Consider the following 26241-nt stretch of genomic DNA (forward strand, 5'->3'; position numbering starts at 1 on the left):
ACTTTCCAGCCTTTCACATACTGGCACTGAACGGCTTCTTCACTGGGGGCGCCTGGTGGGTGTTGGGGTTAAAAAACAGACCTTCATGAGCACAGTGTAGTGAGCTGGCTGGGGGCTTGTGTGCACTGCTGCCCTCAGCTGGAATGGAATCAGAATGGCTCGGCTGTGCGTCACAGCCCCTATATTGCCGCTAATTAAGGAAATGCTCCTTTAGCTCAAGTGGCAAGGGAGCTGTGCTTTGCAGAGCAGAGGGATCTGAGTTGTGGCCCTGCTATCACTGTGAATTTCCACAAGCACGAGTAAGCATACAGAGCGTCAGGAAGCTTTTTATCTTCAGGGGCATCTCATCCCCTGTTGGAAATAGGTGAGTAATGGATACAAAATGCCATTTCTTTGTTAGCCTTAAACTAAACCAAAAAATCTATAGCTACTGGTTATTCCTCTGAGGCGTCCACCAATCCACAGGAGCAGGACACTGGATTCTTACTGAGTCCCATGGATTTTGTCTCCTCCTGATGACCCCCTGCTCCAGATGGCAGCTAACAAACAGCAGGAACCCAAAACCAAGGAGAGCAAAAGCGCTGAGAAGAGAAGTTCTGAGGTTTGGGGCTTTGGTGCTTCCATTCTCACTTGCTCTCTGTGTCAAAAGGGCAGAAGTCACATCTGGGCAGAGGGTCTGAATCCAGCCTGTGCACCACGTAAGCCTTCAAATCAGTGCTTAAGTAGCACACAGGCCCTTGGCCCAGGGGTTGAATTTTGTGCCAGATTCACGGCTCCAGAGAACAGATTCCTCTGTTCACAGAACAGGGCAAGCCGCCTATCGGCCTCTTCCGGCCAGCGCTCCTGGAGGAGGCACCTTCGGACATGAGACAGGATTCTGGTCTCCATGGCCCATCCTGTCCTTGGTCTCTCTGCTAAGGCTGACGATGAATGGATGGGCCAAGCGAGTGTCATGTGCTGCTGGAAACTGGCCTGAGACCCACTGGGAAAGAGAAACACACATGGGAGACAGATCTCATGACCCTTGACAGGGGCAGGGCGACTGGAAACCAGCGAAGAGCAGAGCCGCCATCCCCTATCCAGCATCCCATCATCACCCCGTGCCATCCCTATTTCACCGAGAAGCAGTAGGTCCCATACGTCCTCTGCTCCTTGTTGGGGAAGCCGAAACTCCGGACGCCGGGGTCCAGAAGGCCCCCGCAGTGGGTGCGAGGAGTGGTGATGGGGTAGCGGACGCTGCCATCTGCCAGCCAGCCCCCGTCGCAAGTGTCCAGCTGGGAGAACTTCCAGGCGGAGTAGAGCTGCCCGACCTTGGCGATGGTGGCCCCTTGGTTGTGGCAAGCCTGCCCTGCCTCTTTGAAGCTCAGGTGGCCCTGGATGAAATAGACCTGGCCTGGGGAGAGAGAGATGGGAGGGGAGGGTATCAAGGCGAAAGTCATATGGGACGCTGAGTGGTGTGGGGACCTGCCACGGAGATGCCAAGGGTCCCTCTAGCCTGGCTAGAAAACAGCAGGTCCTGCCTAGCTCCTGGGCAATGCCCACTTCAGGGAGGTGGCGTGGAGCCATTGCACTGGGAGGAATGACCCAGACAGGGAGGAGGGGATACCACACCAGATGGAACTAGTGAGCTGACCCAGAACAGGACGGGGTACCAGACGAGCCGAGACGAGCCTCTGCTCTGATCTTGTCTCCCTACGCTCTGAGGTCGCATGGAGCCGCTGCATTCCCTCTGGACATACCCCTCACAGGAGAGGTGAAGCAGAACGCGTCAAACCGGTCCTTCTGCTTGTCCTTGGCCCCGTAGGTCCGAATTCCTGGGACGAGAAGCCGCCCCCCGCAGGGCTCTCGGGGGTTAATAATGGGGTAGTGGACGGTCCCGTCAAGAATCCAGCCTGCGTTACACCAGTCCAGCCCTTCGGTCCACGCTGTGGGTTAGCAAGAGAAAAGGGGACGGGCAAGCGTCAGAACCAAGCTACTGGATACCTTAATAATGGCCCTGATTCTCCGTTTTCCCGCATATCGTGCAGAGCAAAGGGGAGTCTATCCCCAGCTCTGGGAGAGAGAGTGGTCCAGTGCTTAGAGGAATGAGTTCTAATCCCAGCTCTGGGATCATAGAATCATAGAGTATCAGGGTTGGAAGGGACCTCAGGAGGTATCTAGTCCCTGCTCAAAGCAGAACCAACCCCATCTAAATCATCCCAGCCAGGGCTTTGTCAAGCCGGGTCTTAAAAACCTCTAAAGAAGGAGATTCCACCACCTCCCTAGGTAACCCCTTCCAGTGCTTTACCTCCCTCCTAGTGAAATAGTGTTTCCTAATATCCAGCTAAACCTCCCCCACTGCAACTTGAGACCATTACTCTTTTTCTGTCATCAGGTGCCACTGAGAACAGCCTAGATCCATCCTCTTTGGAAGCCCCCTTCAGGTAGTTGAAAGCAGAAGGGGGGTGGCATAGCAGTTCGAAGAGAGGGGGTTGGAGGCCAGAACTCCTGGGTCCTATTCCCAGATCTGATGATCCTGCTCTCTAATGTTTCTCTAAACAAAAACTGGCTGGTGTAACAATTCTGTAACTTCCGATGCAGTGGGCTGTAAGCACAAAAGCTTACCCTCAAATAAATTTGTTAGTCTCTAAGGTGCCACAAGGACTCGTTTTTGCTCATACAGACTAACAGGGCTACCACTCTGAAACCTGATTACCCTTCTGTCTCGGATATTTACATGACAATGATCCGTAAACCTATTAAAACATCCTCAATAAATAAAGAGATTATTTTTTTTCTCAAGCATATCTAGAGCAAAGTCTGTGAATTAGCTGCTAGAGGAGGTACAGAGGCTGGTTACCTTTGTAGAGCTGCTGGTAAGTGGCGAGCCTGGAGTCCTGCTCCTCACAGGCCTGCTTAGCCTCAAAGTAGTTGAATCTGTAGCGCCCCTGGCTGGTCTGGTAGGGGAAGACGACACCTGGGTAATTGTAAAAGAAAGAGAGTGAGCTGGTATTCTGAGGTCAGAGAGTTGATCTGGAATCTCAGTGCAGGGTGCTGGCCTCTGCACCTGCTTAACAATTTTTTGACAGAACCCTTTTCTGTCAGAAAATGCAGTTTTGTCAAAATGAAATTGATTTGCGAAAATTCGTCGACTTTGACGACATTTTCTGTGGGAAATAGTTGACACGATTCGCTTCGCCTACCTTGTTTCAGCACAACTGAAGCATTTGGCTTCGTGGCCACTTTTCTTACATGATGTTATAATAATATAAAACCAGCCAATATATTTTGTATTCTATTAGCATGTTTCAACGTTCCCAAAATGTTCTGAAGTTTCTGAATTGAAATCCTTCTGAATTTTTGTTCCATGGTGAATTTCAAAATTTCGACTTCTCTTTCTGGATCCGGAAGGAAAACAAAGTTTGAAATGTCGGGATTTCCTATGGGACAGAAATTCTATTTCCCGACCAGATTTGCTGGCACCCTGTGGAACCCCCATGGTAATATTCTGTTACAGCGGTGCATCAAAGGCTCGCAGGAGATCAGAGAGACAGAGCAAGAGACAATCCTTGCCCCGGAGAGCTCACAGTCTGAATAGACAGACAGAGGGTGGAAGGGGAAACTGAGGCACAGTGAGGGGCAGTGGCTTGCTCAAGGTCACAGAGCAGGGATTTGGGGAGCGGCAGCTGCAGGGACCCTCTGGACTGAGCGTAGGGATGGCTGGAAGGACCCAACTCACCCCTACGCTCAGAAGGAGCTGGGGGTCGAGGGGAAGTGAGCTAAGCCTTTTAAAACCACTTCCCTCATGGGCTCCCACCAGGGGATGCAGGTTCGCCCATCTCCCCCCGGGGACCCACTTCCAGGGGACACAGCTTCCCCTGACCCCTCTCACGGGAACCCTGCCAAAGGACATGGCTCCCCCCGCTTCCCCCCAAGGGACTCCTGCCAGGGGACACGGCTCCTGCTGCTTCTCCCTGGGGCTCCCTGCCAAGGGACTCAGTTCCCCCCGTTTTTCCTCTTGGCCCCCGGCCAGGGGCCATGGCTGCCCCCAACACCCAGGGCTCCCATCAGCAGAAGGTCTCTCCCCTGAAGAGGACGGGGCCATTGCTGGCCAGAGGGGGACCGTTCCCAGGCCACCATGGGAGCCGGGACCTACCGTCCAGCGTCAGCGTCAGCGACAGGCTCTCGTCCTCCAGCCCATTGACCAGCTGGCAGCGGTAGCGCCCCTCGTCCTCCAGCGCTACCCCGGCGATGGTGAGGGAGGCGTCGTTGCGGTGGCCGCGCCTCAGCCGGGCCCGGCCGCCCAGCTGCCCGTAGGTCTTGTGCTGGGCCCCGTTGGTGACCAGGATGATGTTCTCCAGCAGCTCGGCTGGCTCCACCTTGCTCCATTTCACCTTGTAGTGCGGGGGCCACGCCCGCAGGACGCAGGGCAGGGTGACCGTGGCACCGCGCTGGGCGTGCACCACCTCATAGAGGGGCTCCAGCAGGTACTGCAGGCGTGGGGTGGGGGCTGTGAGGGGACACCGGCAGGTGGCGGCACGTCAACCCCCCAGCCTTGCTCGGCCTGCGGCCTCCCGAGACGCTTGAGGATTGCGGCTCTGCGGCTCTCCTGCAAGTCCTGCTCTGTTTGCCTGCTGATGCCCTTCACTCCCAAACAGGAACCCCCACCCTGCTATTCCAGCCCTGAGCTCCACCCTCGTGCCCCCGATGCCCCTCAGTCCTGACCCACAGCCCCCCACCCTGCTATTCCAGCCCTGAGCTCCCCCCAGCATCCCTGATGCCCCTCAGTCCTGACCCACAACCCCACCCTGTTATTCCAGCCCTGAGCTCCCCCCCACAGCGCCCCGATGCCCCTCAGTCCCGACTCACAGCCCCACCCTGCTATTCCAGCCCTGAGCTCCCCCCAGCATCCCTGATGCCCCTCAGTCCTGACCCACAACCCCACCCTGTTATTCCAGCCCTGAGCTCCCCCCCACAGCGCCCCGATGCCCCTCAGTCCCGACTCACAGCCCCACCCTGCTATTCCAGCCCTGAGCTCCCCCCAGCATCCCTGATGCCCCTCAGTCCTGACCCACAACCCCACCCTGTTATTCCAGCCCTGAGCTCCCCCCCACAGCGCCCCGATGCCCCTCAGTCCCGACTCACAGCCCCACCCTGCTATTCCAGCCCTGAGCTCCCCCCAGCATCCCTGATGCCCCTCAGTCCTGACCCACAACCCCACCCTGTTATTCCAGCCCTGAGCTCCCCCCCACAGCGCCCCGATGCCCCTCAGTCCCGACTCACAGCCCCACCCTGCTATTCCAGCCCTGAGCTCCCCCCAGCATCCCTGATGCCCCTCAGTCCTGACCCACAACCCCACCCTGTTATTCCAGCCCTGAGCTCCCCCCCACAGCGCCCCGATGCCCCTCAGTCCCGACTCACAGCCCCACCCTGCTATTCCAGCCCTGAGCTCCCCCCAGCATCCCTGATGCCCCTCAGTCCTGACCCACAACCCCACCCTGTTATTCCAGCCCTGAGCTCCCCCCCACAGTGCCCCGATGCCCCTCAGTCCCGACTCACAGCCCCACCCTGCTATTCCAGCCCTGAGCTCCCCCCAGCACCCCCAATGCCCCTCAGTCCCGACTCACAGCCCCACCCTGCTATTCCAGCCCTGAGCTCCCCCCAGCACCCCCAATGCCCCTCAGTCCTGACTCACAGCCCCACCCTGCTATTCCAGCCCTGAGTTCCCCCTCCAGTGCCCACAATGCCCCTCAGTCCTGACCCGCAGCCCCACCCTGCTATTCCAGCCCTGAGCCCCCAGCCAGTGCCCCCGATGCCCCTCAGTCCAGACCCGCAGCCCCACCCTGCTCTCCCAGTCCAGGGTTTCTCTTCCACATGCACTGCTGCTGCACTGGGGTCCTGATTTGCCTCTGACAGTCCCAGTTCCCTTCCCCTGCACCTCTGCTGAGCCTGTCGCTTCCCTTCCTGGTCCAGCCCCGGGTGGGCACCCAACACCCAGCTGTGCTGGTGCACCTCAAACCAGCCTCCTGCTCTTCCCGTCTTCCCCCCGTCTGTGACCACGCACCTCAGCTTTAAACTGCGGCAAGTTGGGGCTTTGAGGTGATGCAGATGGGTTGGGACTAGTGTAAGAGCCAAACTGCCCCATGCTGGACAGGGGAAGGGGGGATTTGCTGGGAGGAAGAGAACATGGTTACCCACCTGGACCCCCAGCTGCCTTCTCGTAAATAGTTAAAGCAGCTGGCAGAGAAGAGAGGCAGAGTGAAGCCAGCAGCAGCAGCTGGTGCATACTTAGATGTGGGGCCAGGAACGTGCCTGAAAAAGGAACGATGTTTTGTTCTAGCAAGGCTCACCAGTGGTACTCTTCCACATAGTCTCAAGTTATTTTGCTCCCCTTGAGTTTTTGAAGAAATTCCGCATAGTTAGAGTTTTGCCATGAAGCTTCGTTTCGGGGGAGCTGTTGCAAGCAGCAGGAGAGTTTGCTCACAGAGAGTATGTGGGAGAGCAGGGAACTGTATCCAGATATCTGGCTAGCACCCTAACCACTGGACAGTCTGGCTTCTCTCCCCCACTCATATAATCACAGCAATTGTAGGGTTGGAAGGGAACTCGAAAGGTTGTCAAGCCCCTTGTACTGAGGCAGGACCAAGTAAACCTAGCCCATCCCTGACAGGGGTTTGTCCAACCTGTTCCGAAAAACCTCCAGCGATGAGGATTTCACAACCTCCCTTGGAAGCCTGTTCCAGAGCTTAACGCCACTGAGAAAGCTTTTCCTAATATCTCACTGTTCAGTCTTCTTTTCTCAAGACTAAACATTCCCCGATTTTTTAACCTTTCCTCACAGGTCGGGTTTTCTAAACCTTTTGTCATTTTTGTTTCTCTCCTCTGGTCTTTCTCCAACTTATCTCCATCTTTCTTAAAGCATGAGGCCGAGAATTGGACACAGGACTCCAACTGAGGCCTCACCAGTCGGACAATTATCTTCTGTGCCTAACATACGATGCTCCTGTTAATACACCCCAGAAGGACATAAGCCATTTTTTGTTGTTGTTGCAACATTCAATTTGTGATCCAGCCAAATCCCTTCCAGCAGTACGGCCGGCTCATGAGTTATTCCCCGTTTTGTGGTCGTGCGTTTGATTTTTCCTTCCAAGTACTTTGCACATGTTTTTACTACATGTCAGTGCTGCAGGAGAGCAAGGGGATAGCACATGCGTTGTGCTGGGTCGAGGAGAATGGACCATAGTTTGACTCTTCGTGTTATTGGCTGGTACAGCTCCTAGTGCTGTGGGGCCCTGGCTCCCCACAAGGGGTCATCGCAGTAATAATAATTATTAGCACCAGGATTCGATTTCTCTCTAATACTCACTCGGTTGAGCTCCCAGGGGGTCGCCGGCCACTTCTGACACAGGTGCTGTGGAAAGAAATGGGATTCAGTAAAACTGGCCCATTGGTTCCCCACCCCCATCCCATTGGCTTCGCCTATGAAGAGCAAGAGGCGGCCAGGGCAGGCTGACCCAGTTGGGGTGAAACAGGAACCAACCCATCCCCCCACCCAAGGCTCAAACCAAACCCAGAATGGGCTTCACCATGGTCCCGTATGCCTGAGGTTCGCTCACTGCCCATCAATGCCAGGTGGCCAGACCAGCCATACAAGGCATTCATGGTCTGCGTCCACTACCTCCCGGATCCTCAGCTTGTTCTAGGGCCGAGCAGACTCAGTGGGTTGTTGGATGCTTTCCCGAGCTGTCCCAGATATCTCAGCAGGACCTTGCAAGGAGATTGGTTCCAACTAGAACTGGGGAAAAAAATTCGGCCAAGTTTTTTGCACCAGAAAATGCAGATTTGGGTCAACCAAACCATTTCATAGTTTGGTGTTGAATTCGCTAAATTTATTTTGGTTGTAAGAATTTTTTTTTTTTAATAAATCTGATTTAAAAAATTTGATTTTTTCAGTTAGAAAGTATTTTGTGTGGACATTTATTTATTTTAAAAAACATTTGAAAAGGCTCACGGATGAAATGTTTTGTTTTATCTGAATCAATTCTGATCAGCCCCAGTTTTTCGACGGGGCTGGAGAACTGGAAAAAAAAAAACCCAACCAAAACAGTTCTTCACACAGCTCTAGTTCCAACACATGGTTCGTGCAGCATCCCAAGACATTTCTGAACCTCGCCCCAGATTCTGCCTCTGCTTCCATATCCCTCTCTGCCCCAAATTAATCCCAGTGATACGTCTACAGCTGCTTCCACTGATAAGCAATTACTTTGCACATCTCTAGCGTCTTCCCATGCAAAGATGACAAAGCCCTTTATAGAAACATAAATAAGTTAAGCCTCGTGGATTTTCAAAGAGGCCAGAGGTAGGCCAATGCCACTGACTGCCAGTGGGATTTAGGCACCTCATTTTCTTAGGGTCATTTGAAAGCCGCCCATGGTCCCATACTGGGCTATTAGCAGCACCCATTTTACAGACAGCAAAACTATGGCACAGAGAGACTAAGTGACGGCCTAATTTTACACAAGCAGAAGTCAGCGTCGGGGACTGAATCCTGAAGTCCTGGGGATGAAATCAACAGGGATTTTGCTACTGACGTCAGTGGAGCCAGGATTTCGGTCTGGGCTCGTAGTGCTACATTTTATTTGTTATCATCATCTGGATGACAGTTGTACGTAGGCGACCCAGTCATGGACCAGAGTCCCATGGTGCAAGGAGCTGTCCTGCTCCCTCCTTCCCTGCCCTCCACTTTTTGGTCCCCTCCTCTGACCCATGGCCCCAATTCTCCTACACCTTGCACAGTCATGGAGATCTGTGCAAAAATGAGTGCAAAGCGGGTGCAAACTGCCAGTGGGTCAGTGCACACGTCATTTGCATCCCATATGGAATGGGTGGGAATGACAGCAGAAGGTGCAAGGCAATGGAGGATAAAAACACAGTCTCTATAGAGCATCCCCCTACCCTGCCGCACCTCCAGCTCTACACTAACTCTTTGAGGTCTGGCTCCCTACAACCCATTGCCCTCTGCAAGATCCACTCGATCTGTTTGTCTAGGTCATTCTTAAACATAAATTGCATCATCCTGTGGCTTTCACATGGGTTGATTCTCTAGGGGGTTAATGTTCCTGGAATCCAAGGGGTTGGTGGTTGGAGGCTCTGTCTCTTTTGGTTCTCTGTTTGCACAGCACCTAGCGCCAAAGGTTTTTGGTCTGTAGCTAGGGCTCCTAGGTGCCCAGATCTCCCAATGTGCTAACACATAGAGACAGGCCCTGCCCTGAAGAGTTTACAATCTACATAGACAAGAGATGGGATGGAGGGAAGCAGCGAAGGGAAGTGACTGGCCCAAGGAGCACCCTGCAGGCCAGTGTCCTACCCACTAGACAATACTACCCTGCCTACTGAATCGTCTGAACCGCCTCTCACGTCGCTCGGGACCCACCCCCACCTTTGGGGATCGTGGGTAAGAGATGATGAAGGGAGGCAAAGGAGTGTTACAGGAAGAGCAAGCGGCATGTGGCTGGGAGGGTGAAGTGAATTCAGTTCGACCCCTGCCCTCTACAGCAAACCAGCCTGGGGACTGGCCAGCTCCCTGCTAGCCTACAATAACCAGCACTGTCAGGCTGAAGGGAGGGGTCTGGATGTTTTGGCTCAGCTGCCTCTGACTAGTTCCAGCAATGACTAGAGGCTGAAAGTGAGACTGGGGTCCTGTTGCGCTAGGGGCTGTACGGACGTGGAAACTGGGGAAACTGAGGCACTCGGCTTTGCCCTAGGTCACACAGCAGGTTAGCTTCAGAGATGAGACTACTCACATCTCCTCACTCCCATTCCAGTGCCAGACCCACTAGATCGGGGTGGCCAAACTTACTGACCCTCCGAGCCAGATATGAGAATCTTTAGACGTTGGAGAGCCAGGCAGCACCTGCTGCGGTTCAGGGTTTCAGCCCCACTCCTGCTGAAGCCCCAAGCCCCAGCAGATGCATCCCGCTGGGCAGAAGCCCTGAGACCCTTCTCCCCACTGGGCAGAATCCTCTACCCCACCATGCTGCTGCAAGGCAGAGGTCCTGAGCTTCCCACCCACCAAGTCTGGGAGGTGGAGAATGGGGGGAGACTTCACAAGCTGCACTCTAATGGTACAAGAATTCCTACCAGCAGAGCCCTGCATGGACACACAAAATTTGGCTCTGCATCTGAACCACATTTGTATCTGACCCACCCTCGACCTCTCATATGCATCTGCCCCAGCCCCCTCTTGCATTGTTAGAACCCTGTGCGGACACACAAAATTTGGATCTGCGGCCGATCCCCAAAGGTGGTGAACAATGCACTCGCATCCAGGGATGCAGGCATCCGTGGGTATAAAGCGGATAGCCGCGGATTTGCAGGGTTCTACGTACCAGCTCCGGGTTCGGTCCCGTACCTTCTACATTCACCAGGAAATCCTCCGCCAACCCACCGCACCCCTCCAAACCAGGCCGGGAAACAACAAAGCGATCCTTTGAGAGCTCTCCTCCACCACCTGCTGCTGCACGCCTGCCTGGGCCAGACTGCTGGCACGGGGCTGACTCAGCACCCCGTTATGCATCTGGCATGACGCACGCTCTCAAAAACCTGGTCCCGACTCCGTCACAAATGTCCCATTGTTGGATGGGAGAGGAACGGAAAGACCAAACTCGCTGCTCCAGTGCTGTTGGGTTCATTGGCAGAGGCGGCTTCTGGCTCCTTCCATGGCCAGCGGACACATCCGCTGGCATCGGGGACTGCGAGAGACCTGCCTGCCCTGGGAGAGGAAATCCAAGAACCAGAGAACGAGTTTTGCTTGAGGAGATCTAGCCTTTGTGCTCTTTGGACAGCATCAGAATTGTCTGGGTGGTGGTTGTATCTCCTTTTCTCTCTCTCTCAATCCCTCCCTTCGGCCCAGGACCAGTAAACAGTTGGTGTGTCTGTCTTTTCCCCTTTCACAAGCAAGGAAGATGCACAATTTCCCATTGTGAGCATCTTTCCCTGTATTGTTCTGCTCAGCAGAACAGAGCGGCCCCAGTGAACAAGCCAATCTTTATATGCAGCCGCAAGAGTTGGGGGATTCAGAATAAATGTCAACACCATTCAGACCCACATCTCCTCCGAACCAGATCCAAAGCTGGTGGAAAGATTCCCATTCACTTCCAGGAGCTTGGGATCAGGTCCTTCGAATACGCTCTCAACTCACTTTACTCCAGGGAAATTAGATTTTCCCATAATGCATCAGGCCACAGTCCGTTCCAGCAGCCAAAATCTGATGGCTCCAATTAAAGGAGGAACCTTCCCTATTGCACCAGGTTGACAGTGCAATGTTGTAGCATTGGTTGTTGGAATCCCCTTCCTGATCTCTGTACTGATCAGCTGATCCCCTGAAGCATGAGAGCTGATCATCCCCAAAAGGTCTGCAAATTAACTGGTCTTCTCCCCCCAACTCCCCCATCCTGCCAAACACGGACTGGCAGTGTTTGCATGAAACTTACCCCACAACCTGCTAGCAAGGGTTGCTCCATATGGGAAAAGGTTAATGGATTCCGATGACTCTCTGGTGCAGGGGAGTGGTTAACCCGACTGGGTATAAAAGAGGTGGGAGTGGGTCTCGGCGATAAGAGGATCTAGGGTGTGGGCTGAGCACAAAACCAGTCCTCCATAACCCCGAAACACTTGTGTAATTGACATGACTAAAGCGCTGGAAAGGTACAGGCCTTTCCTCATTCCACCTACTCCAGGATTTTCAAAGGTGACGACTGATTTGGGTGGCTCCTCTTCTGGGGACGGCCCAAATAAGACGCCATGAGAGGGGCCTGATTTTCAGAGAGCGCTGAAGGACCTGTACTCTGAAAACCAGGCCTCTTTCATGTGTCTCAGCTGAGCACTGGAAATCACTAGTGACTTCTGGAAGAACAGGCCAGGGTGTTCTAAAGGCCAAAATCCCTCATTAGCCCAAAAGAGAGATGATCAGGAATGAGCAGGACTGGGCGAGGGCAATCCAGGGGTCCTAGGTCCCCACCACGGCACAGCCCCCAGTAGTGCTGCTGCCAGGTCAGGGTTCCCCAGGATCACCCGTTTTCCAAGGCAGCCGTCCTGGGAAATGAGTCAGGGTGGCTCAGTACATGCTGTCACTGCCAGACGTCCGGTTTTACGGGCTCAGGAGCATCCCGGCTGTCCTGGCTTATTGTACTTTGGAGATGCCAATGCTAGACTCTGTAATCTGGTTCTGGCCCGTTACAGCAGCAGCGGCATGCAGCTCCCTGTTCCTCTCCAAAACAGAAGCAGTGGTCCCCTCCTCCTCTCTGGAGAGATGGGAGTGGTAGCTGGGGATCCCCATCGGCTGCATTCACACCCCTCCACACACTTCGGTAACGTACCTGCCTCATTTTGGCCGGGCCCTGATCCTGAGGCCACTGAAGTCGATGGAAAGGCTCCCCATTCGTTTCCCCAGGCTTTGGATCGGTGCCTTGGTCACGACACCGGCCCCCCCTGCTCTCCCTCCGGCTAAGGCTGGGGATGATGGTCTGTTTCTGAAAGGAGATGCGGAAAAAAAACAACGGGGACACAATGAGGCTGTGTTCTGGGGACGCAGCATGGAATTGGGCCTTTTCATTCAGCACCTCCCTCTGCCCCCCCGCCCCAGTACCCCTGCCCTGAAGATCCATCTCCTGGGAAGGAGGAAATGTACATCCGGATGAAACACAAGACAAGCAGCAGTTTGTCTCTGGCAGCAAGGGACAAAGCGATCCCGGCCTCTCCGTGACACACACTCCACCGAAAACAAGCTTCCCCGATGGCCCGGATGAAAACAAGTCTCCGGGCCTCACTCTCATTGCCTCGAACACCTCCCTTTAAACTGACCAGCCATTGCAATTCACAGTCACGCCCACCTTAAGGCCCCTTTGTGCTGCCAGGCTGTACAAAGGAACTGGATGCCTAAAACTAGGGGGAGAAAAATCATTTTTCGGGGACTTTTTTTTGAAAAATTTCGGTGAAAATGGAGTTTTCCCTCAGAAATTTCAGTTTCAACAAAACAGCCGTTTTCCTCCAGAAAAATCTAGCTGCTTATCCGGCCCCATGCCACATACCCCCCTACAACGTCAATGAATGTACCTGCTTGGCGCTTCTTTGACTTGCTGCGAGCCCCATGTCAGGAGTGGGGTACTGAGGCACGGGGAGATGAAATGACTTGCGCAACTGAAGTCTGTGGCATTTCGAACCCAGATCTCCTGGCTCCTCCTCTTCCGCACAAATTCAGTTCTTTGCACGCGGGGCGGTCAGAGTAGGCAATCTGTAGCTAAGCAATGACCCTGATCTTCAGCTGGGATAAACTGGTACGAAGCTAAGGGATCTGTGCTGATTTACACCAGCGGAGGATCTGGCCCCTTGAGACCAAGGCCAAAGTTAGTGGGGGAGGGATGGAGTCAGAGTCTGGCCATGTGCTGTTCTAAAAGGGATGGGGGGACAGGTAAATGAGTCCCCTGGATCTGTTTGACCCACACCTGAAGAATGTGACAGCACCATTAATGGCACTGGGGATAGGACAAACATGCTTTTTAGCTGGGGAGGGGAGGGCAAGTCTTGCTGTAACCAGACCGTGCTGAATGGAGCGGCCTCAGATGGTCATGGCTTTGCACCAGAGTGACCCGACTCTTCTGGTTGACCGGAGAGAGGCCTTATTGATGGGCTGATATGTTGAATATTGATTGATCTCTTAGACTGCAGAAGGTCAGCAAAGGTTCAGTCAGCTGAAGGCTACAGCATCAGGACTATTATGATTGATATCATTACAATGAGAGGCCCTCAGAGCGCACAAGAAACAGCTGCAATTTATCGCAAGTCCCTTGAGCAACAAATCCACAAATCAGGCCCCTGGACACTGAGAATGGACACAAATCAGATGTCGAGAATTATAACATTCAAAAACCAGTTGGAGAGCGCTTCAACCTCCCTGGTCACAATATTACAGACCTAAAAGTCACAATTATTTAACAACAAAAAACTTCAAAAACAGACTCCAACGAGAAACTGCAGAACTGGAATTAATTCGCAAACTGGACACCATTAAATTAGGCTTCAGTAAAGACTGGGAGTGGATGGGTCATTACACAAACAAAACTATTTCCCCATGCTAATTTCCCCCCTACTGTTACTCACACCTTCTTGTTAACTGTTTAAAATGGCCCATTTTGATTATCACTACAAAAGATTTTTTGTCTCCTGCTAATAGCTCACCTTATTCGATTAGTATCTTTAGAGTTGGCATGACAACACCCATCTTTTCATGTTCTCTGTATCTATCTATCTTCCTACTGTATTTTCCACTCTATGCATCTGATGAAGCGAGCTTTAACCCACAAAAGCCTATGCTCGAATAAATTTGTTAGTCTCTAAGGTGCCACAAGTACTCCTCGTTCTTTTTGCTGAAATCCAACAACAGACATGGAGAGAGTGCATGGTGTTTAGCCCTGTGACTAGCATCATTCACATCTCCTGCTGGGGCAACCTGGAGCATCAGTCACTCTTTTCTTCATCATCATCTTCATCATAATGCTAGTGCTTCCCAATGTGTTTTCCACGGGCCGGCCAACATCTTTATCATGAGTTCCGCTTTCACTTGCTAACGCTCAGACCTACCCATAAGTATTCCAACCCTTTTCCCCTTGTCCGGACTTCCTCCCCCCACTAAATTAGTGGTGCCGCCTTTTTCATATGCTCCCTGGTTAGTTCCCTTTTCACTCGTTAACACGGGTGTCACACAGTTGCCATAGCGACGTGTGGCCGAACTAAAATTCCCCAAGACATTCCTACCAGTCATCTTGCCATAATAATAGATACATTGCGATAGCTTTTCTAAAACATCAGCAATCAGCACGGCTTGTCCTCTAATCTTGGCAATTTACGGCTACAGGGTGCACTAGTGATCTTGGTGAATTAGCAGCTTGGTGAACCAGTCGTGTCAACCTCTATTCGGGCCTCAGCTTGTTGTGGCTAGCCGAGTATCTTACAGGCCTGAGACTCCTGATTACTGACTTAATTTATACATATATGTTTCAGATCAGGGGTAGCCGTGTTAGCTGGATCTGGTAAGCAGTCAGAGAATCCGGTGGCAACCATTATAGACATAACAGATGTTTGGAGGCGTGAGCTTTCGTGGTGAATACCCACTCTCGTCAGCCCTTAAGACAACAGACGAAGTGATATCCACTACAGAACGCACGCTCCAAAAACGTCTGTTAGTCTATAAGGTGCCACAAGGATTTCTCTGCTGCTTTTACAGATCCAGTACTATACATGGCTCCTACTGAGTACTGACACATGCAAGGCACTGCATTTAGCCGTATGGAGTGGAATCCATCAAACCTCAGAAGAAAACTGCACAAAACAGATACAGATATCATCTTCCTTCTAAATGCAAACGGATGACATCATACCAAATGGACTAAAGTAAAAAATCCACTGTATCTACATACTACAACACAGACCAACAGTGAGAGATTATGCCATAACACTAGCAAGAAACTAGAGGAACCACCTGAATCAGCAATCCTATACAGCAAACAGGAAACATCAAAAAAGAGCTCCCCCAACCTGGAACTTTCATTAAATACCAAACATTCCATAAAAAACGGACTTCACTAAAATAAGAAGAGATCTACAGCACTCACTTACACTCTCTACAAAGGAAAAAAGGACTGTAAAGCTGTCTAACTCCTACCTGCCAACATGGGGACACAACCGCAAGTACCCTAACCCACCCAGCAATATCGTACAAATGCTATCCAACACAACACTCAGCCCAAGAAGGAAAAGTCCTGTCCTACTCTCGGGACCTGCTTTCTCCCTGCCCAACCCACCAACATGATACAAGGTTCTGTGTGGCGATCTGGAAAGCCTACTTTCAGCCGTCTAACGACTGCAAAAGAATACTTCCAGGACAACACTGACAAGTGCACTGTACACAGGTTAACCTCCCACCACAGCACAAGAAGAAGAACTACCACATGGACTCCCCTGAGGGTCGAAATTGACAGTCTGGACACTAATACATTGAATGCTTCCGACGACATGCACAGGCAGAAAATCTGGAAAACAACATTGCTTTCTATAACCTAAGTCGTGCAGAACGCAATGTGCCATCCACAGCCTCAGAAACCACCCTGACATCATCATCAAAGAGCTGATAAAGGAGGTGCTGTTGTCGTCATGCAAACCAAGGTCCTGACTACCAAAAGGAGGCCGCCAGACAACTCTCCAATACCAAAATTCTAATCAGGCCATTCCCTCAGATAACAACTGAAGGAATACACTAAGGACTGCACCCATTACTCAGGACACTCCCGTAAAAAAAAAAAAAAAAAAAAAAGCATCGACGAAGTGGGGTTATCACCACGAACCGCTCACATCTCCAAACGTCGTTAGTCCCTATAAGTTGCCACAGGATTCGTCTGCTGCTTTTTTAACATATATGTTATATTTCACCTCTATATCCCAAATAGACTTGATATCCTTTATTCTTGGCTACAAGAGAACCTCAGATGAGGCCCACTGAGAGCTTGATGGTTGAAATGAACTCCTTGCCATGTAGGGCTTGATTCTAAGCCACTATGGACAAGCTCCCTGAAAGGAATTGAGGCTCCTAACTTCCTTTGATTTCAGCGGAAGACAGGAACCTAAATACCTTTGAAGCCCCAGCCCCTGCTTCTACACTTGTGGCAAGGAGAACCACCTTAAGCCCCCTTTGTGTTCCCCATATTCTGAGGCCATGCAGAGCCCCACCTGGTGTAACTTAGAGCAGCGTTGGGGCTGCCCAAACTTACGCTCTGCTCCTTATGGGCTGCTCTGTCTCCTGAGAAGCACAGCTGTAGTGGAGTGTGATCCACCCCCTACACCAGCATCTGGGAGCAGGGCCCTCTCACTGCTGCCACACCAGCTGGGGAGGCCCCCAGTGCATGGGGAAATCCTTAAAAAGATCCCTTTGTGCCCATATTAAGGCTGCTTTGTGCTGCCGGAGTGGCCTTTGCATTGCTGAGAACTGGGCACAACTCATCTGTCCAGTGGTTGGGCTACATGGTGGTTTGGGTCCAAATATAGGGTCAGATCCTCAGCTGGTGTAAACCAAAATTCAGTGTGATGCAAATCGGTCAGTGGAGGGACACTGATTTACAACACGATCTACCCTCCCCACTTATTTTTTAAGGGCACAAGAGAAATGGGCGAAGGGTCTATCCTCCGACAAGTTTCTCTGAATTCTTTGCATTGAATTGAGCTCTGGTGAATGGTGCAGCCCAGAAACTGGAGCCTTCTCTTTCCCCAAGAGCAAGTAAAGCAGCGGTTCTCAAACTTTTGTACCGGTGACCCCTTTCACACAGCAAGCCTCTGAGTGCAACCCCCCCTTAAATATATTTAAAAGTTTTTTCCTTTATAACACCACTATAAATGCTGGAGGCAAAGCACGGTTTGGGGTGGAGGCTGATAGCTCATGACCCACCATGTAATAACCTTGTAACCCTCCTGAGGGGTCCTGATCCCCAGTTTGAGAACCCCTGAGGTAAAGCACGTTCCAAGTTCTCCACACCTGCTCCTCCCTGCACCCCTCATCTTTCCTCTGCAGGGCGTGCCTTGGACAGCGTGGTGCACTCTTCACGAACCATTCAACGCTTGGTCTCTCCAGGAGCCTGCCAGCCAGGCACCCGCTTTTGCAATGCAGACACCTCTCCGCTGGGAGCTGGGCTGAGACCCACCTGCGCATTTCCTATGGTCCCACCAGCTCAGGGTGACTTTTACCAGCAGGAAATGAACTGAAACCAGCGACCTAGAACTGAAGGGCTCCCAGTCCCATCATGAGCCCGTTAAACTCTCCAGCTCTGTCCAGTTTCTTTAAGTTCTAGCCAAACACGGGCATGAGAACCAGACAAAACTTGGCTGCTTCCTCCCTGCTCAGACTAAAATAAGCAACCACTTTCACTCCATGGGCCAGATCCTCAGCTGGGATAAATCAGCACAGCTCTCTCCACTTCAGCACGACGCTGATTTACCCCAGGTGAGGATCTGGCCCGATATGTGAGAAGGCAAACGAAGGAGAGAATTTACACTGGGACCCCTTTACATCACTCTAGTGGCCCGAAAACAGCCTTCAAGGAGTGTAAATGTAATTTATGACCCCTTTACCAGGGCCAATGTTTGCATTAGATAAGGGCTAGATCTCATTAAAGAGCCCCCTTTGTTGATTGCATAATGTTTTGATTGGCTTAAAAAAAAACAGATGAAGCATGAAGATAAATGGATTGAAATCTTAGGGTTTAATGATTAATTGGGTAATTGCTTTGTTTGAGGTCACTTGAGTTTTATCTGTGTCAACCGGCAGGGGTAAAAAGTCAAATTCTAATTTACGCTCAGGCCCTCTTTATGCCTCTCTGGAGATGTAAAACGGCCTCCAGCATTTGAGAGTATCTGGAGCAATGTGAATAAATCTGGGAACACATATTTCTTCAGCTGGCCAGGTCAACATGAAATTCTGCCCTGAGCAGCGTGTGGGGTGAACTCAGCTTTAATTTAACTGCTGCCAGGTAGTTTGTGGAAAAGGGTCTTTAACTCAGGGGTGGGCAAACTACGGCCCAAGGGCCACATTCGGCCCTCCAGACATTTTAATCTGTCCCCTGAGCTCCAGTTGGGGAGCAGGGCAGGGTCCTGCTCCACTCTGCATGGCTCCTGGAAGCAGCGGCATGTCTCTTCTCCGGCTCCTACACATAGGGGCAGCCAGGGGGCTCCACATGCTGCCCCTACAGCTCCCATTGGCTGGGAACTGCAGCCAATGGGAGCTGTGGGGGCAGCGCCTGTGGACAGGGTAGTGCGCAGACCCGCTTGGCTGCACCTCCATGTAGAAGCCAGAGAGGGAACATGCTGCTGTTTCTGGGAGCTGCTTGAGGAAACCGCCACCCAGAGCCTGCCACCCTGACTCCCTCCCATGCCCCAAACCGCTGCCCCAGTCTTGACCCCGCCCTCCAAACCCCTCAGTCCCAGGCCGGAGCACCCTCCTGCACCCCCAACCCCTCATCCCTACCCCAGAGCCCACACCCCCAGCCGGAGCCCTCCTGCACCCCAACACCCAATTTGGTGAGCATTCATGTCCCACCATACAATTTCCATACCCAGATGTGGCCCTCAGGCCAAAAAGTTTGCCCACCCCTCCTTTAACTGGTTCCCCCTTTTTTTTGCACCCCTGGGTATGTCTATACTGCAAAAGAATATCTGCGGTATTGAGTTTCAGACCCTGGGTCAGTGTAGATGTTCCCACTGAGGTTAGTGGCTGGTTTTAAAAACCAGCTAGGAAGGATGGGTCTGAGAGCCCAGGGTTTAGCTGGAGTGGGAATATCGACACTGGTCTTGTTAGCCCTTTCGTGTGAGCCCGAGTCAGCTGACCTAGGCTCTGAGACTCACTGCTGTAGGAGTGGGGATTTGCCGTGCACACATACCCAATTTAATTTGGTTTTGGGAGTGTGTGTGCAGGAAATAACACTCGGCCAGACCCTGAGCTGGTACAAACTGATGTCGCTTCTGTCAAGCCGTGCTGATTTACAGCAGCTAGGGAGTTGGCCTAGAATTTAGAGCCAACTATGGTCTTGATTCTCCTTTTGCTTGCACTGGGTTAACGCAAGGCTGACATCACAGCTGGTACAGTCATCTCAGGGGCAGAATTATCACCGTGTCCAGTCCTACGTTTCTATGGTTATTAAGACAGCATCTAAGAGCCAGCCAAGAGCAGGGCCCCAATGTGCTAGGTGCAGTACAAACAGAGTAGACGGTCCCTGCCCCCAGGAGCTAACAATACCAAGCTCTTCTCTGGGGCTTTTGTAAGCAGTACATCTCAAAGCACTTCACAGTATTTATCCTTACAGCACATTTGTAAAGCAGAGCAATTAGCCCCATTGTACAGGTAGTGAAACTCAGGTACAGAGAAGCTAAGTGACTTGCCCATGATCACCCAAAGAGTCTGTAGCAAAGCAGGGAATTGACCCCAGCTCCACCAAGGTCAAGGCGATTGCCCCCAGCCATCTGGCCATCCTAAGACATACACAGGCTAAGGAAAAGTATACAACACACAAGCAGAGTGACTAATGGGCAGGCAGCAGACGTGTTCATTCCACTTCCTTTTGAGAGACAGATTTCAATCTCTGAAACCGCAGAAATCTAGAGTAACTCACGTTACACCAGTGTCATTCCACTGAAGTTAACAGAGATCAGAATCTGACCCAGTGCCTTTAAAATTAACAAAACTTATCCACGTCACTTTCCAAAAGGCTCTTTTATTTATTCAGCGTCAGTTCATTTCTCCTCCTCTGCTTTCTCGAGTCTTGGATTTCGCACTGCCTCTGTATATTACAAACACCTCTCAGCGAATGCAGAAGCAGAGAAAAAAAACGAAATCACACTCTCTGTTCCCCACACCCACTGCCTGCGTGAAATAATTTATAAAAAGTACAGGCTTTATTAGGAGCATAGAATTTATAAACAGTACACGCTGACGCAGCTTCTCTGCCCCCAGCTGGGAGATGAAACTTTCTCTCCTTTTCAGTTACCGGCCACCCTGGAACTGGGCAAAAATTTTCAGTTCAAACTTTTTTTTGGCGAAAATTGCCGATTCTATGACACCAAAATGTTTTGTGAATTCACATCGAATTCATCAAATCATTTGTTTTGAATAAAAAACAAACAAAATTCAGAAAAGATCAAAACATTTTGTTTTGATGACATTTTTGAAAATGAGACTTTGATTTTTTTGGTTTGAGATCAATTTCTGTTGAGAAATTTCGTTCAAATTAGCTACTCAAAAGCAAAACTTTTTTAAACCTTTTTTTTAAAAAAAAAAAACAAACAACAACAACCTTTTCAATGCTCTGAAAATTTCAAAAATTTTGTTTTCAGTTTAATCCAAAACATTTTTAGGAAGGATTTTTCGGAAGGATTTTTCAGACTTGCCAGCAAATCAAAACATTCATTTTTCACCTAGCACTGTTCTACAGTCCAATCTATCTAATCTCATATCTACATAAATCTGTTGAATCTAGAGAAAAAAGTACTTTACAATCGAGTTAAAGTTGAGAGTATGTGTTAGTAATTAAAAGCTAAAAGGCATTTCAGATATGTTATAAGTATCCCAAAACCACACACTGTAAATCCAGGAAATTCGGAGTTAAAGATACATTTAAAAGAAATGTACAACAAAATTACCCAAACAACTTTAACTCTGCCCTGCTGTGACATCACACAATAAACATATGTTTAGAATTAAAACTTTTTAAATACTTTTGGTCCTAAATTAGATACAGCTGATTTTTAAATACACATTTACTTTTTCCTATATTTTGTTGCATTGCAACATCATTATGGAATGATGTTAAGACTGAGTGCCCTAACTGAGCATGTCAAACAACCTACCAATGAGAACTCAACACAACTGACCAGTCCCATACTGGTGGGTCATTACAACCAATAGAGCTGTTGCATGCAAATTAGCCTTTGAGGCAATGTGGTGATTGGTTGAATTACCTTATCTGACAATGGAACCTCCTTAAGAGTTACCGGACCTGAGCCTGCCTGTAGTCTATCTAGTCATAAAAATTAGATACAACAATTCAGATAAATTGCAAACTAATTTATCCAATTCACCCAGTTAATATACTTGAGTGTTTGTGTTATTCTGTTGTTGTTAACATTTGGGACAAAAAAGGGACAAACAGATACTAAATTTCTTCCAGGATCTAGATTTGGGTCAATTTACACTAATAAACTAACAAATGTATTTATTTGTAAATTCTCAGAAACGTAATTCTATGCTCAAAGAGTAAGAGCTGTAAATTTGGGGATGGGATAGTTTATTTTTCATACAAAATAAAAAGATTGAAACTCCCCTGTAAGGGCAATACACAATTCACGAGGCACCCTAGCAAGGGTTAAGCTGCTCTACCTGTTACAAAGTTTACTGAGCTTATAAAGGTTAAAACCGCAAAACGTCCCACATAGATACAGCCTTATTTGGAATACAAATTGCTAATGCTGCAAAACATAACTAATATTTTTCCTATATGGCATGAATCTTGCAATTTAGCAAGCAACTCTTACACATTTTCCTGTTATTGTCTTTGCCAGTCAAGTCTGCGGTTTGACCGTTCTAGCACCTTTTCTGTAGTCCCGACAGCAGGCTCAGCTGTTGTAACTTAACAGATCTCCTGGGTCCCCTTTATCCAATTCTAGTTCCTCTTTTTGGGGCCCTGACCACGTCTTTCTGCCTTGGCATGCCCTTTGTACAGAAAAACAAGCTAAGCTAAGGCTCTAAATTATTTTTGCTCAAAGGCCTAGGGCCTAAAACAATGGGGGGGGGGTGTTATTTTCCCTATCATTCCCTCCTTTGGATGCCCATCTACGGCATCCAACTCCTATAATTGAATGTTCATTAGGTCTTGGATTTCTGAATAAGGGGCTTCTTCTTCATGGGGAAACTTTAAGGAAGAGTAAGTGGTGGAATGGTCTACTGGAAGGGGAGCTATTTCCCTTACAGGGCCTAAGACCATTGTTTGGGGTGGATTATATGGAGTAGGTTTTTGGGCGGTGACAGCAATTACTACAGCAACAACAACAAAGAGAAAAGGTTAAAACTAATAGCAAACCTCCCCCCAGGACTATCCAGAATATCCACGGGCGCTGGGAGGGATGAAGAACCTTCGTAACCTGACAATAGGTGGCTGTTCCTACACAAAGAGAAGAGGACATGTGTGCAGTTTGAAAGGCATTAAGTGCATCGTTATATATATATATTTTTTCTAGATAGTATAGTTGTTGTTGTGTCTGTGAGATTCTCTGGATTTCGAGCAATAGGGACAATAGACTGTGAAAACGATTAGGTACCACAGATGTCCAATCAAAAGGAATCTGGAACCGCAAAGGAACTTGATATGATTTTTCGGTAGGCACGTATATGGTGTGGGTACCTGAGGCGGTGACTAGATTAAAAGCTACATCGTGTGGGAGAAAAGAAGAGTTCACATGCACACAGCTATTATTGGCCAGTATTAGGGTTTGGGAGCTGAAGGCCGATAGGTTCATAGATTACCGAGTCCAGTCCAGAGGTCAGGTTTTATAGCTGGGGCACTGACAAGGAAGCAATTAGGACCATTGGGAGGCTTGATTTTCCACACATCCCAGTGGACCACCCAGTTCCACAAACAGCCACGGACCTGGGAGGATGCGATAAGTGGGAGCCCACACTCCTTTCACTGCCCATAGGCCTGGAAGGAGCACTGTGAGCACCAGCATTTCCATCCAGAAAATCTCCAAGTATATCTCCATGGCCACAAACCAGATGGTAAGCCTGAAGCATCCATAAGGGCGATGGGCCAAGCCTGCTGTTCAAGATCCTTCCGAACGGCCATTAGCTGGTCGTTCAGAAAATCCCGCACCTCGGAACAAGCCAGATTCCACCGCAATGCCTTCCCTGCTTCAGCGATGCTTAAAAGCATTTTCTTAATAAATCATGGGCCAGAGAACTAAGAGTGGGGACAACATACAATTCGCCCACTTCAGCCCGAACCTGTGCCCCGGAAATAAGCCTATGGCCTGGGCCAATTGGCCCAATTTTTCATTATGCTGTTGATTTTCGCACTATTTTAAACAGAAGCAACACTATTTTCCCGTCCCATAAGGAGCCAGCTAAGACCCTCCTTTGGCGGGAGGATGCACCCCAAGTCTGCTGCTGTACTAACCCAAGGGCAGCCCCTCAGGAGCAATTTGGGCAGGTAGCAGTGATCTGGAAGTGGGATAAGGGCAGGAAGACTTCACAGTTCCCAGGGTAGTGTTTAATCAAATTTACTCTGCCTGGGATTAAGTATGGTCCATTTGAACCCCCTGGGTTTCTTTTCCTAAAAGAACCATACCACAACTGTTGGTTATACACCCGGATACTTCTTCGGGAGCCTCTAGGTTCGTTATACGGGAGGGAGAATACTGTAACAGAGTACAGGCTATGTTGTTGGTTACTGGAATAGCCTCTAAGCAGAAAAATATTCCCGTGGTCAGACGAGTCCTGTGGATATACGTTTGGTTGTTTACTAGTAAGGCTACTGATTGGCTAAGATTTAGAAAAATATTACTTTCCCATCCCCACCCTAAGTTCGTTAAAGAGGAGAGGTTAAGGAACATTCATTTTCAGGTAGTTTTGGCTAGCTTCCGCAAGCTATTCTTCGAGATTTCGTAGTCTTAATTCACTTAGTTGTCCAGCAATGAGGCCGCAAGGGAGAGGTTACTAGCACAATCACCTTGCTTGCTTGGAGGCTTTATTATGTCCTCGAGTGAGTGGTTGTTTTCTTAGCAAGGCACAGTGAGTTTGTCAGCAGACAAAGGAGACGTTACCAGTTCTTTTACCTTGTCCTTCACTCCTGCTGTCCAGAAAGAGCAACAACGCCAGAAGGAAAGATAGACCGATCATCAGTCGGAGAGCCATTACAGTGAGAAACATGGGCAGGTAGTCAATTTTTGGCACTTCACAGCAAGCTGATAATTAACAATATTTGATAAGGGTCCTTTAGCATGGGGCCAGGGCAGTTTCTCACTGGTGGACTCCATGTAGACCCAATCTTCTGGTTTCAGCGAGCGGCAGAGCTACTGTATGTAAAAAACCTAACACATTTCATTAGTGCCTGGCAATAATTACACATTGTATTATCTATTAAACAAATGTCCACCTGAGCCAAAGCCAGCAGGGCACTGTCGATAGTTGCACTGGGTGCCCTGGTAGAAATTTTATGAGGGCTGAATGTGGTTTTTCAATTGGAAGTGGCCTTCTAAGGGCATTTGGCCATACTGGATCTGTGAAGCTGCACATGACTTAATTATAATGTGTTCAGTAAAATTAGGTTCACAACACATTGTTAAAACTAACACATACTTATAAGAACAACATTTTGGCATGTTTATAAAGTCAACCTGAATATTTACAAAGGGTCCCCATAAAGTGGGGTGAGCTACCGATCTAGTCCAGTCTGGCTTTTCACTATTGTGTGCCAGTTATTTTTTTATAACACCTTTTAACATTTATACTTAGTTTTATTATTTAATTTTCTTCAATAAACTATAGAGTTAACTTTTAACTTCTCTCTAACTTTCTCAAACCGCAGTTGCTGTTTATTTGGACTCGATCCTTTTTTCTTGCCACATTATTTCCTTCATGGACACAAGCATTGTTTCACTACCAATTTAACAATGAGGGTGGGCTTTTTAACTAAATCCCCTTTTATCTATTTATGCACACCTATTTACATACACACATTACATTTAGATGCATTTTGTTTAATAATTAACATTTTCTCTATGTCCGGACTTAATACAATTTTTCTTTGAGGCAATGACAACCCCTCAGCACCGGTGCTTTATAAGAAAGAAAAATAACAGGGCTATGAACAACAAATAAATTAAGGAGAAAAACAACATAAACAACACAATAAAATTCCTTCCTTGATATAGTTTGAGAGAGGGTTTCACTATATTTTGGGAAGTGGTCTTGCTGGGTTTAGGCAATTTCAGCCAGCTGGGCAGACCCAATGTGCCCAACCTAGTCAGCATGATCGGCTCACAATGTCCATAGGGACGGAGAGATCTTAACCAGCAATTCCTGTTGCAACGAGGAAGGGCTGGGGTCAGTCTTCTCCTTTAGAGTGTTCCTCTAAAAAAACTGCCAGGACCTCCTTGTGAGCGGGATCAGGCACATCCAGATACATACCATCTGGGTACAGCAGATTGTACAATTTAATTCACACAGCAAATACTTTCCCAATGGGGTGACGGGAGAACACGGACTAAGGACAAAAGCATGTTGAGCCAAGAGCAATACCAGTTTCCTGGCATTTCTAACAGCTAAGGGGAGGAGGGGATTGGCTTGGAAAAAATTGTTCTGGTGCTTCCCCCACATAAGAGGGATGTCTGGGGGGACGTGTGGGGCAATTTCCAATAATATGTCCTGTTTGTTTACAGTAGGCGCAGCTGCTATCCTGTGGGCAATCCTTTCTCCAATGTCCCTCCCTCCCACACGCAAAACCAAACATTAGGGTTGGGCAGGGGGTTCATTCCAGGCAGAGGTTGCGCTCCCGCTATTGGCTGTGCTTGTTTTCGCCTGAACAATCTCTTATTGGGATTCTGCATCGCTTGGATCTGCAAAGCCATAAGCTGGTATTCTGCTTCGTCCTTTTTCCTTTCCAATTGTCTATGAAAATG

The 26241-nt window shown here is 49.5% G+C and overlaps 1 protein-coding gene across 2 annotated transcripts; it reads right to left on the minus strand.

The window, feature by feature from the left end:
- Positions 1-310: 310 nt before the first annotated feature.
- On the minus strand, positions 311-10836 carry HAPLN2 (hyaluronan and proteoglycan link protein 2). Of its 2 annotated transcripts, none has more exons than XM_032792111.2 (7): positions 10391-10836; positions 7346-7390; positions 6178-6291; positions 4136-4489; positions 2840-2956; positions 1740-1925; positions 311-1393 (listed from the first exon to the last, which is right to left on the minus strand). In XM_032792111.2, the coding sequence occupies exons 3-7, from the start codon at positions 6263-6265 to the stop codon at positions 1110-1112; spliced, it is 1029 nt and encodes a 342-aa protein (XP_032648002.1). In that variant the 5' UTR covers positions 6266-6291; positions 7346-7390; positions 10391-10836; the 3' UTR covers positions 311-1109. The 2 variants fall into 2 exon arrangements, with proteins under 2 accessions (XP_032648002.1, XP_032648001.1); XM_032792110.2 differs by having other exon boundaries at positions 10368-10836.
- Positions 10837-26241: the final 15405 nt, after the last annotated feature.

This window comes from Chelonoidis abingdonii, chromosome 11, assembly GCF_003597395.2.
Source record: "Chelonoidis abingdonii isolate Lonesome George chromosome 11, CheloAbing_2.0, whole genome shotgun sequence".
Classification (NCBI taxonomy): domain Eukaryota; kingdom Metazoa; phylum Chordata; order Testudines; family Testudinidae; genus Chelonoidis; species Chelonoidis abingdonii.